Source organism: Geospiza fortis, unplaced genomic scaffold (assembly GCF_000277835.1).
Source record: "Geospiza fortis unplaced genomic scaffold, GeoFor_1.0 scaffold244, whole genome shotgun sequence".
NCBI lineage: Eukaryota > Metazoa > Chordata > Aves > Passeriformes > Thraupidae > Geospiza > Geospiza fortis.
The window spans coordinates 2965688-2978807 of NW_005054370.1; the positions used below are offsets into that span (position 1 = coordinate 2965688).

The window sequence follows — 13120 nt, forward strand, 5'->3', positions numbered from 1 at the left end:
CAGCAGGAAGAAGACGTCGTAGTCGTGCACGGCGATCTTCTCGAAAGCCCCGCTGCTCACCAGCGTGCAGGCCAGCAGGGCCAAGTGCACGGCCAGCAGGATGGAGAACATGCGGCCACCCTTCTTCCACACTTCCTTGGAGGCAGGAGTGGAGGGGGGCTGGTGGCTGAAAGATGCTGTCTGGCTCGAAGCCAGGCTGGCTTTGTCGTCCTTGTGCCCGCAGCCCATGCTGCAGCGGGGGTGTCCGAGCTCGCTGTCCTTCTGCCCGGGCTCCTCGGTCATGGTTCAGCCAAGGCTCTGCCTGAGGGTCAGAGCTGTTATGAAGAGAGGCCCGTGAGTGAGAGGTGCATTTGGAACAGCCCAGGACACGTGATGAGGAGCACAGGATGTATTGCAGAGACAGGGAGTGCAAGAAGAAGGGTGAGCTCATTTTCAAACTTTCCCTTTCCTGGTTCCCTGACGACTTTTTTTACTTAAGATGCTCTTGCTCAGGAAGATCCCAGGTCAGTTTAATGACGTGTGTTCAATTGGTCACACCACATTTACGTGCTTATTGATGCGAGAATTGGAAAAGCACCAAAAAGCACTCACAGGATCAAATATCCTGGGGCAAACAGCCAGTGTGGTTTAAATTCTAAATGTCAAACAGTAAATATTCTGAGAAATTGTTATACTTCCTTGCTGAAGAACAGGCCTCCAAAAGGTAAGAATCCCCCAGGAATCTTTGGACTATCACATCATAATTTGTAGCAGTTCCTGCAGGAAGGGTGTGAACTACTTGAGTTGTCACACCCTCTAAAGCCCCTTGCCTGTGCCAAGTTTGGCATTTCATTCATTCTCAGTGAAAAGCCTGAAATAAAGTGAATCAACCATTCAAACAAAGCCATTCCACCAACCTGTTTTGCTGACTAGGATCCAAATCTCTGCTCCTGCCAGGCTGAGAAGTTTCCCTGTTGCTGCAGCTTGGTCAGTTGAAGAATTTATACCTGTTGGGACGTCTCTGTGATTTATACCATATCTGGAGCTGACAGCAGGGCTTTGTGGGCTTCTCAGAGAAACTCATGTGATCCATTTTGTGCAATAGCTGATTTTGGGGAAGCTGGAAAGAGATGAGGAGATAAGGGTTATTTACCTAGCAAGAGCATGACTTGACAACACTGCTAAGCATGGCATGGACTGCTCGGTCACAGGGTCACGGCCACCACAGAGCACAGCCACCCCACCAAATCCATCTCCCTACATGCATGAGGTCTCTTCCCTTGAGAGGAGATGGTTTAGGTGATGAACTTGTCTTTGGTGATGATTTTGTGCTTGGCTTTCCGCTTACTGGAGCAGAATAAACACTGTGCCCCACTCTGTGCTATTCAAATCAGTCCACTCCAAGCCTCAAAGGTTCTTGAGGAAAAGGAAGAAATTTGCATTTGTACCTGTTCAGTGCCACAGTAACTTAATCCTTTCCCACCCATGCTGTCATCAACGAGGAAGGTTTAGCACTAGAGAAGGGCAGGATTTAGGGACTGGAATTTGTGGTCTCCTTTGCTGACGCAGTGCCTTTGATTTTTCAGGGTAGGATCACCTTTCTCTGGACCTTAATTCCTCTCCTTCTAAGGAGTAACCATGTCACAAACCACAGGGCAGGTATGATTCAAACCTTTGTCTGGTAAGGGAACAGTTTCTGCTCAAAGTCCCTTTCACCCAGCTGTGTTTTGTGGGGGAGCTACAGGAGTCCCGCGGCAGTTCTGGGTGGATGGGGACAAGTTTTAGTCCTTGAGATGCCTCATTTGGAGATGTCTCTGATGCTTTCCCCCTTCAGGGCAAGCACAGAGCTGAGGCCATTTGCTCTGTGCTTTCTCAGTCCCATTCCTGCCCGCTTGTGTCCTTCTTGCCACACTGCAGGACAGCAAACTGAATTGTGATGGGGAAGGAGAGTTCAGGATGCCCTGCCCAGCCCAGGGAGAGCCCCTGTGTCTCTGCCGTGCTGCCACCAGCTGCACCAGATCTGCCCTGCCTGGCCTCTGCTGAGCCACGGGGATTCCTTTTGGGGTGAGTGGTTGATCTCTTCCCAGTTGCAGCCTTTCCCAGGGGAAGCCCAGGCCTCCCAGAAGTAAATCTGAGCTGATCATGATGTTTTGCAGAGGCCAAAGGTTCAGAGGCCCCTCGGGCTAAACTTACTGGTTTACCGTGCTTCTTTTGTCCTTCCCAGCCAGCAATAGAGAAAAGAGTGTTCACTGCCTCGGGCAATGCTCCCAGTCCCCCTGGCAGCCACCGTACAGCACAACAAATTAAATTAGTAACAATACAAGAATCATTAAATGATGTCAGTAATGAATTGCAGACGTTACTGTGCTGCTTTTCACCCGCAAGGATCCCAGCATCAAAAGCCTCAGTGGCTACTACATCCCATCAGGACTTGTCCAGGGAGGCTGAGCTGGTGCAAATGAACATGTTGAGGTGAGCAAACCCCGCAGGGAGCAGACTCTGGCTCTGATGCACTTCCAGGTGTCCCCGGGCAGCCGGGACGCTGATGCCGTGTCAGCCATCCAGGGATTAATCACTGCAGCTTGCGTGGGTGCACCTGGCACTGCTTTAGGGCCACCCTCCTGTCTTGGGGCATTTTTTTTTTCCTTACAAAAATAAGATGCCTTTCTCATTTACTTCCTCTCTGCTCATTGCCTCCAAGCCCCCCTGAGGCTGTCTTACAGTCTTTCCCCAGTTTTCCACTCTCCTCCCATTTCTCACCCATCCGAAGGCTCTGTCCACCCTCTCCAAACCCTGTGCCTGTCCCAGGGCCATGGTGACACACACAGAGTCCCGCCCTGGAGATCTCCATTCCCAGAGTCAGGGCATTACAGGTAAAATGAACAAGAGAGTAGCAGGAAATTCCTCCTCCACGTCAGCATGTCCGCAGGGGATACAATCCACCGATTCACCCTTGGGTGTAATGTATTGGGACAGCTTCGTGCTTCGGCCAACACCCAGGCTTGGCTCCATCTTTCCGACAGCAGAGGGTGCCCGGGAACAGGGAACGCTGCGCTGGAGACGTTTCCTGGGGCTGTCCAGCTCCCCGAGGGTTCACGCAGACGGGAATTCTGTGTCAGCATAAAAGACACCAGAGGCCAGACACTGCACCCACTGCACATCGCAGTGAACTACCGAGTTACACACAGGGGTTTTTAAGTCTCCAGAGAGGGAAAAGAGATGAGAAAGGGAATGTTTCCAGCCCTTACGAGTTTCCTTGGTTTATCAGATTCCTGTTGCACAGTTTGTTGTGCAGTTCCTTGGGAAGCAGAATTCTGTGGGTACAGGTAGGGTAGATGGGGGATAGGGATGGTGACTGGGTCTGCTGTTGTCTTCCTAGTGACACTAGGGAGAGATATAAACAAACAAACAAACAAACAAACAAACAAATAAAATGTTTGGGGGTTTTTGTTTGTTTGTTTGGTTTGTTTTTGTTTGGGTTTTTGTTTGGTTTGGTTTTGTTGTTTTGTTTTAAGTGAGGAAAAGCTTAGCTGTGAACACCCCTGGTATTGCTTTGAAATCAGTCACCAAACTGCTGTCAGCCAACTCCACACAGAGCAGGATTATCCATCCAGGTCCCCACTCTGACAGAGCTGTGAGTGGAGGCCGTGGGGGTTTGTGCTCCTCTGACCCACTCTTCCTCCTCTGGATACTGCTGCCCCTTGCTTGAGATGGGGTAGCTGTGGAATAGGGGCATATTGGGCAGGATAAACCCAGGAGCCTGTCTGACAGCCTGCTCTGCTCTGGGGACACATAAACCTGGTGAATTGTGGCTGTGTGACCCCGTGCTGAGCCCAGCAGAGCGATGCTGCTTAATTGGAGCTTTTAATGTGCCGTGGAGCTGGTGCGTGTTCCAAGCAGCCGCCGGGGCCGGAGGATGCTTAGGACCCAGGGGAAGCGCTGTGGAGCCTGCCTGGCTGGGCTTGGAACCGCTCCTGCCTCCCCGGGCAGGACTTCTCAGGTGTCCCGGTACGCGGAGCTGTGCGAGGCCAGCGGGGCCCTCCCGGCAGCTGCCCCTGCCCCACGTCCGTGCCCATGCTCCGGGCCCCCTGGGCACCCATGTGCTGGCCCGGGGTCCCCTTGGCACCATGAATGACCAGTACCACCGAGCCGCCCGGGACGGCTACCTGGACCTGCTGAAGGAAGCCACCAAGAAGGACCTGAACTCGCCCGATGAGGATGGCATGACCCCGACCCTATGGGCCGCCTACCACGGCAACCTGGACGCGCTGCGCCTCATTGTCAGCAGAGGGTGAGTGCTGGCCAGGGCACGGGGCTGCTCTCAGGAGCAGAGTAGCTGGGACCCCCTTCCTCCCCCTCTCTCTCGCAGGTCAGTGTGACCCACAAAATTATGGCTTCTCTCTATAAGACCCCTACTCCTGTCCTCCCTGCTGTTACTTTTCTTTGTTTGTGGTGCTTTGAATCTAATTCAACACTCCTGATAACTGCTCTGTGTTTTCCCAGCTCCTCCGACCCTCTAAGTGCTCCTGCCCCCAAGCCTGCTTGCAGCACCCTGGGTAGGGATGAGTTCCCCTTTCCAAGTGCTTTGTAATCTTTTACAGGTCCTGTAAGGATAAACACATTGTGTTGCTGATGTGAAAAAAAGCCCTTTTAAGTGAGGAGGTAGAGAAAATAACTGCTCCCTCTGTCCCGAGAACGCTGGCAGAGGGATGTATGCAGTGCCAGCTGGCAGTGGCTGGCACTTGTCTGTTTTACCCAAAGCAAGGTCTCAGTATGTGACCCATGGGCAGCTTGTTGTACACTTGGAGCCTGGGAAATTCAGGTTTTCCAAGAGCAGATTTCTTTAAGCCCCATCTCCCTCCCAGGGCCTGCTCCATACTGGTCTGTGTCTCTGTACCTCACCCTGGGCTGCCAAATCCTAAAGAGTTTCTGGCTTCCTAAATGTGGACATAGTGGAGAGGTGGGAGTGGGATTAAGGGGACTGGTCAGACTGGAGGGATTTACACCTTGGTGTTGGGGGAGCCACACAAGATCTGTGCTAAAGCAAGACCTGCCATTCCTAGCTCCCTCTGGGGCAGTCTGTGACTCTCCAGTGCTTATTAACCCCCCAAAGACACAGCCCAGTGCTTCCTTCTGCTCCAGTAGCTCTTCTGAGCACCTCTTTTAAAGCTGGAGTGGCTTCTGCCTTGTGTTGAGAGATTGGTGGTGCTGATTTTGATTTTTGTATTTCTAATAATGTGGGATGGTACTGAGGTCAGCAGCCTGGATGGACATCACACCTCCTTGGAAGGGCTTTACTTCTCCACCTTGGGCTTGGTGGGCCTGTCAGCTCCCATGCAGGGATTTATTGTCCACCCTGGGCTGTGTACCTGACCAGCCACATCTCCACTGCACCTGTTCCTGGGCTATTGCCATTTCCTGATATTCTGGTTTGCTTGTGCAAAACATTCAGCCAGTACCTCAGCTGTGCTCACAGGCAGAGCTCCTCCATCCATTGTTGTCCTTTCATTGTGAATCATTTCCTTTCGGATCCTGAACTGAAGGCTGTGTACAGAGTGGCTTTGAGAAGTCCTGATGCAGTAGGAGTGTGTTCAGGAAAAGATTATTTCTGAGTGTGGAAGGGAGAGAGCAAGACAGTGCTCTGAGTGGAGCATCCTGAGAGGGTGAGAGCCCTGTGATGCTTCCCTGGGTGGGGCTCTGTGACTCCCTGTGTACTCCAGGAAAGACTGCTCAGCAAAAACCTGTCCAGAGCTCCTGTCAGGACAGGAATTGCTAGCCAGGGCCAGAGGGACATGGGAGGAATGCTCAGGAGATAAGAGCCTGAAGTTAAAAATGGTTCCAAAGACTTTGATGGCCAAAAAGTCAACCTGGAAGGCCCAAGCGGTGGATGAATGCCTCTCCAGAAAGGCAAAGCCTTTTGGACTGGCTTTATAATCTCTTTATATCACTGTACCTCCTCATATTGCTCATCTCCATCATAGGGCACACTGCCTGCCCTGCCAACCACCACCTAAGCCAGCAGTTTCTGCCTCTCCACAAAGCCTAAGGGCTGCTTTTGTAAACTCACATTGGATTAAAAGGTCCTTGTGGGCTCAAATCGTGTTCGAGTGCAGCTTGGCTGCTGTTTAATTAACAACCTAATATACATTTGTTCCTGACAAGGAAAATAGCCTGGCAAAAGCCCAGTGCCCTTTACATGATGGATGGTGGAGCAAGGTGTGTGGCTGTGGGACTGCAGGATGTGTTTGTATTTGTGCATTCATCTCCATGTGTCAGATCCTTGCCCAGGGCCACAGAGAGACCAGTAAAGTGCTTGGCATGGAGGCAGGCACACCCCTGCTCCTTGGAGCTGGCTTTGGGTCTGCCAAAGGCAGGAAAGCCCCAGCCTGGGGTCAAGGGTGCCAGAGAGGTGGAATTGCGCAAGAGCCAGGAGAGCCTGAGGGCAGACCCTGTAATTTTCTGCCAGTGCCCAGGATGATGTGCCACAGTATTTAAGCTTTGTTCAGAGATGAAACTTAATGCTGTGTTATATATGTTACTATTACACCTGCACTATAAGCACTGTGAGGCAAGAGGGAGGACCCCTGAGCATCCCAAAATGTCAGAGAATTGCTCTCTGGCCTCTGCTGCCAAAATATTCCTCCTTTGGTTCAGAGAGCCCTGCACTACAAGGTGGGAGTGTGGGACTATGGGATGGAGCAGTGTCTGGGGCAGTGGAGGCTTTGGGGCTGGGCTGGCTCCATGCAGGGATGGGGTGGGAGGCATCTTCAGGGCCTGAGTGGGCTGGTGAGCCTCCATCTGGGTTGCAGAGGGATGTCAAAGCACAGAGGATGATGGGGAGTCCTGGGACAGCAAGAAACACCAAAATCTCCTTGCCAGTGCTGGGCAGTAGCAGCAGTGCCCAAACAAGATGGGACATTGAGTGCTATGAAATGCCCTAGTGAGGGTAGCCAGAGGAACCCTGAGAAAGCAGGGCTGTGGGAGGGGGCTCCTGGGAGCCAAAATCATGGCTCTAATGGTTGTGCCAGGCTGATGGACACATGTAGGCTCTGTCATCAGTGAAGGAGCCTCATCCACATGTGTTCAGCAGATTGTGGTGTCAGGCTGGAACAAGGAGGGGGAAAGAAATCTTATGGTAGATTCTTGAGGGAAGCTTGTTGCCCTGACATGGAAGGGGTAATGAAATAGGCTTACTGTGCTGCCCTTACCAGCTGGTGAGGTGTCTGTGCCTCTGTGCACCCTTTGCAACAGACAGAGGGTTTGGGATGGAGGGATCAGCAGTGGCTCATCCTTCTTGTTTGCCACACAAAAAGCCTTTTTCTTCCTCCTGGCCTGGCTCCAGTGAGGAAAACAAACTCAATTAACATGATGTCTGGGAAGAGGCAGGCAAGCTGGCATTTAGCATTGCAGCTTTTCAGACACAGTAACTCTTCAGTGTGGTTCATTAGGCACTGCTGTGGCAGTGGCAGGCACCAGTCCAGCTCCAGTTATAGGCAGGTCTGGGGGCCTTGGCTGGGATCAGCCAGGGCTTGCTTGCAGCGGACAGCAGGAGAAGTGAGGATGTGTCTGCAGGTCCTCGCTTAGCAGAGCTGGTCCTCATTTTCCCTTCTTACAAAAACAGGGGGCACAGATACTTTGGATGTCAGTGGCAGGGGGGACAGGTGGCTCAACCATGGTTTGGGGCTGATGGTGGCTCCTGACATCAGCCAGGCTGCTTGAGGGCATCACATCACCGCAGCCAGGCAGGGCTGCAGCGGAGGTTGCAGCAAAGGCACGTGAAGGTGATGTGAGGGTGATGTGAGGGTGATGTGAGGGTGATGTGAGGGTGATGTGCACCCTCTGCACCCACAGGGCTGGAGGCCACGTGGGAGCTGGGGCAGCCTGGCTGTGTTGGTGGGGACCTTCCCAGGGTGACGACCTGCCGGGAAGGTGAAGGAGCAGGGTGGGGCTCTGTTGCAGCTTCGTGGCTTCCGGCACCTGAGCTGGCTGCTGGGACTGAGGGTGAGCCCTGGGCACGTTGAGGTGCTGAACCAGGAGACACGGCCCTGGGCACTGCCCCAGCACGAGCAGCCACCTGGACAGGAACTGCCAGCCTGGCTTTCTGCTGGGACAAGAGGCACAGAGCCCTGGCATGACCCTCATCTACAGCATCTCTGCTGGATATTTGGGGATTTGAGCCTGGAGGACAACTGAATCCTCCGGCTACCACTACCTGGAGAAAACTTGGTGTGCAGGACCCAAAGTTCTGCTCAGAGCCCAGAATCTCATCTTTTCTGCTCTTTTCTAGGCTTTACTTGGGTCATTGCCCTGACTGACTATGCTGAAGGTAGTGAGGGATTGTTTCTCAAGCCATAAATTTTTTTTTTCACCCTTCCTTTATCCAAAACCATTTCATGGGAGCAGAGACACTCTGCACCTACTTGGCTCCTGGTCTGAGGGCCCGATACCTCACACACACCCATGAGCCAAGGGTGAGCCAGCCCTTTGCTATCAGAGGAACTTCACACATGCAGCCAGGGAAGAGCATATGTAAGTGCCACTGGATTCCCTGGCTAACTGGAATCCTATGGGAGAAGCAGAGGGGAAAAACCAGCAGGAAGGGAGTGAGCATGCATGTCATGGTGCAAACACAGTGACTCAAGAGATGCACATGTCCACATAAGGGGCCCAATTAACAGTGTTTTAATAATGATTATTACAGGAGTTGACTAAGTGCTCAAAAACGCTTTGAAGCTGAGAAGTGCTGCACTTTACACCTGTTATTAAAATACGTTCCCACTTAGTGGACCCTGCAGTCAGCATCTCCTCCTGTGCAGCACCCCGGAGGTGAAGTTTTGCTCAGACAGACACCTGCCAGAGGGAGGGCCTCATGTTTATTATCTGAGTTGAATCAAACGTCTCTACTTTGCAAGTCACCGTTCTTCTTTCCTTCTGATGCATTTTTAGCGCCTGCGGCAGACATTTACAGGGCAGAGGGCCTGAGATATCTAATTTTGCTCTAATACTCTGCTTTCTAGATAGTGGAAATGACCAGGGAAAGCTGGTTTTGATGTTCTTTCCCCTCACTCTCTGAGGAAAGTAGACTTTCACATATGAGACCCCCAAGAGCTCCCTGGCTTTGCCCTCTGCCCCCTGAACCAGACAGATCTGAGAATAGGCTCCAAAAGGTACTTGATGGATTGAGCATCCACACACTTAGTTTAGGGGGCAAGACTGTTTCCAGTGAGTCCATGCTCAGTCACAGTCCACATCATGAGTTCACATACACACTGGGACCCTTGGGGTGTCCTGGCTCACCTGCCCACACATGCCAGGCACACAAGTGCCCTTTCAGAGCACACAAAACTAACAGCCCTTCATGCACTGGAGTCTCTCCACCAGCACCAGCAGTTCCATGTGGAACAGGTTCACTGGCTCTTTAAATCCAGCTCCATCAATAATTTACTCCTCTCTTGCAATTCATCAAATATTTATCCTCCCCATGCATTTCCCAGCCTGGACATGTCACTATGAGGGTAGAAGCAAGGGCTGGGAATTACTGCTCCTGGAAACTCGGCATTGCCAGAGTACTATCAGATCCCTTCTCTCCTTTTCTTGGCTTCATGGCTCCTCAACCCTGTGATCGATCTCCTGCTTTCCCTCTCTTCATCACCCATCTTTGAAACCTTTTTCTCCTTCTATAAGAGATGTCAAAGGCTCTGGCTCAGAAGTCCTGAAGGGTTTGTGGGTTTTTTGGCCTTACAGAGTTTCAAACCTATTGATTAACTTGCTGAATTTGCCAATGAGCTCAAGGTTGTACTTAATATGTTTCTGTAAATTTAGTGAAAACATGTTTATGATGGAGTTGCTGTTCATGCTCCCACAGAGAAAGCTGAGTGCACCTCATAGCAGCTTTCAGGGAGTGAAGTTAGGATATTCATGCTCTGGGTGCAAATATTCTCCAGCTTAACCTCTGGACAGGCTTTATTGCTTTTCTAAAGCCTAAGGATTGCAAACTTGGCATTACACTGACTGGACAGTTCCTCTCTGTCTCTGCTGCCCCTTGGACAGTGTGACAAGCAGGCAGTGGGGTCCCTGTGTGGGGATGAATGTGCTGGATGAGGCTGTTTCTGGGGTTTGGGCATTTGCATAAAGTGATGAAGGTGCAAAGCAGCAGGGTAAAGAAGTCCCTCTGCTCCTGTGGTCTCCTGCTCCTTCTCTGGAGAAGTTTTTGGACTCTTTGAAGTCAGACAAGCCATAGCTCAGAGCACATGGGATTTGGGAGAGGGTTCTGGGCTCTGCTGCTCCCAGCTCTTGTCAACACAGACCCTAAAGCAGCGAGGAGTTAAGTAACCCTTGCTGAAGGTCTCAAGTGTGCATTTAAGGAGTTAGACCTGATGATCTTTGATGGGTCACTTTCAACTCTCTATGATTTGCTTTCTGCACTCCTGGTGTCACCATGGACTGGAGCTGAGGTCTGTGTGGAGGAGGAACAGTGCTGGGTTCCTCTGGAGCTCACTGAAAGGGTGGTGTGGGAACAGGCAGGAGCTGTGCTGAGCCAGAGCTCTGTCAGAGCCCTGCTGCCCATGAGGAGTTGCTCCTGAGGGTGGTGGAGCTGCCCAGCCTTAATAAAAGGCTTTGCCATATCCATGTGCATGGAGGGAGAGCGCCCTGTTGACAGATACTGCTGCTGGCTGCATATCATTAGCACACAGCTCGGGAGAGGGCTGGTGCCAGCAGGGGTGTGAACTCTCTCTCGTTTCACCTGAGCACAAATACAGAGGAATGTCAGGAGGACAGACTTCCCTTGAATCCCAGGTTTGTGCTTGTCCTGGCACAGGAGGAGGAGATGCAGGCAAGTGGTTGTGTCCTGCCAGCAGCTTGCTGGGGCAGGGGCTGGCACAGTGTGAATGGAAATGCCACCGGCAGTGTCCAGCTCCTGAGGAGTGCAGAAACCTAATCTGCACTTTCTCTGAAACTGGATTCTCTGGATGTGCTAATACCAGCATGCTTCCAGCTGTGCTATGGAGACCAAGCACGGTACAGCAAAATCTCCCTCAAAACCCCAATGCCGAGGCCAATGACAGCAAAATCACTCTTATCCTCTCCTGCCAACATTCCTCTTTGTGCCACAGATTTCCCCAGGTGCCAAGGAACAGCTGGGTGGGAAGGTACAGCAGCTGGGGGGTTTCAGAACCATTGCTGAGGATGGATGTTTCATGGTGCGATCCCAAGGTGTCCTACCCAGGATGTGGAATACAGAGAGGCATTTTGGCACAGAGTCTGAATGAAGCCAAGGTCTGAAGACAGACTCTGACCAGAATTAAATGGGATATTTGAGATTTGAAATTTTACAACAAGCTTAAGGTCTGAGATGGAATTAGACCCATTGTCTCAGTTCTGGGCTATTCAGAACCTGACTTGCCTTTCTCCAGTAGTTGGTTTGATGTGGGAACACATTTTTCTTGAGACCTAAATTCAAGTCACATTGCCACAGCCTTGCATGTGGGGCACGTGATTCCATGTCAGTAGTACACCCCTCCAGAAGACCCCTTTAAAATAAGTTGCAGGAACCTTAGGTGCACAGCTTGATATTTCAAGCGAGGAGGCAACAGTTCATGGTGCTGATTTGCCCCTGCACAGCTGGGAATGTCTCAGTGAAGTCTGTCATCAATCCCTGCTGCTAAACAGTTGATTTTCTTGCTGCCTAGGGGTGATCCAGACAAATGTGACATATGGGGGAACACTCCCCTCCACCTGGCAGCAGCCAACGGCCACCTGAACTGCCTCTCCTTCCTCATCTCCTTTGGGGCCAACATCTGGTGCCTGGACAATGATTACCACACCCCACTGGACATGGCAGCCATGAAGGGGCACATGGAGTGTGTGCGGTACCTGGACTCGATTGCTGCCAAGCAGAGCAACCTCAACCCTAAGCTGGTGAGCAAACTGAAGGACAAGGCCTTTCGGGATGCAGAGAGGAGGATTAAGGACTGCGTGAAGCTGCAGAAGAAGCACCACGAAAGGATGGAGAAACGGTACAGAAAGGAGATGTCAGATAATTCGGATACCATGAGCTTTTCCAGCTATTCCAGCAGCACCTTAAGCAAGAAGTTCCAGCACATGTCTATGGTGACTTCCCTGCCATATTCACAAGCCACCATCCATGGCACAGCCAAGGGAAAGACGAAAATACAAAAGAAATTAGAGAAGAAGAAGCAGGTGGACGGGACGTTCAAGATCTACGAGGATGGCAGGAAAAGCGTGCGGTCTCTGTCTGGTCTGCAGCTGGGCAATGACGTCATGTTTGTGAAGCAGGGCACGTACGCCAGCCCGAAGGAGTGGACGCGCCGCAACATCCGCGACATGTTCCTCACGGATGAAGACACCGTCTCCCGTGCCATAAGCGACCCAGGTTTGCACATGGACTCGGCCCACTCCGAGGTCAGCACTGACTCCGGACACGACTCCTTGTTCAACCGCCCCGGGTTGGGCACCATGGTGTTCCGGCGCAACTACGTGAGCAGCGGGCTCTTCGGGATCGGCCGCGAGGACGGGGCTGCGCTGGGGGAGGACGGCGCCGACGGGATGGGCGTCAGACTGCGGAGCCGCCTGCAGCGCTCGCCAAGTCTCAACGACAGCATTGGCAGTGCCAACAGCCTGCAGGAGAGGAACGCCGAGGAGCTGCCCTGGGATGAGGTGGAGCTGGGCTTAGATGACGACGATGAACCAGACACCAGCCCCTTGGAAACTTTTCTGGCTTCCCTGCACATGTTTGAATTCATCTCCATCCTGAAGAAGGAAAAGATTGACTTGGAGGCCCTCATGCTGTGCTCAGACCATGACCTGAAGAGCATCAATATCCCTTTGGGCCCCAGGAAAAAGATTGTGGATGCCATCCAGAGGAGACGACAAACGCTGGAGAAGCCAGATGTCATTGTAGACACTGAACTGTAAGTAGGAGATGGGGTGTCTGAGGGGTTAAACCCTTCAGCAGGTGGAGATGTGGATAATGTAAGGTCTTGTTTTCAACCTGCTTTGGAAGAGTAGGAGTCCAGGTAACCTCAGCACTTCTGTGTGTGGGCAAATTCCTGCTCATGTGGAAAGGATGAGAGTTTGGAGAGGTGGCAATAGCGTTAGTTCATTACTCAACAACCTTAAT

At 52.0% G+C, this 13120-nt stretch overlaps 2 protein-coding genes across 2 annotated transcripts in view; one reads left to right on the top strand and one right to left on the bottom strand.

The window, feature by feature from the left end:
• OTOP2 (otopetrin 2) overlaps positions 1-282 on the bottom strand; it is a 5359-nt gene extending 5077 nt beyond the window's left edge. Inside the window, 1 exon segment of the mRNA XM_005424584.2 lies at positions 1-282. This exon segment is cut by the window's left edge and continues 18 nt beyond it. Within this exon segment, the coding sequence (XP_005424641.1) occupies positions 1-282 (282 nt within the window).
• Positions 283-4026: 3744 nt separating this feature from the next.
• Positions 4027-12915, top strand: USH1G (USH1 protein network component sans). Its single transcript, XM_005424585.2, has 2 exons — positions 4027-4270; positions 11670-12915. The coding sequence occupies exons 1-2, from the start codon at positions 4107-4109 to the stop codon at positions 12913-12915; spliced, it is 1410 nt and encodes a 469-aa protein (XP_005424642.1). The 5' UTR covers positions 4027-4106.
• Positions 12916-13120: the final 205 nt, after the last annotated feature.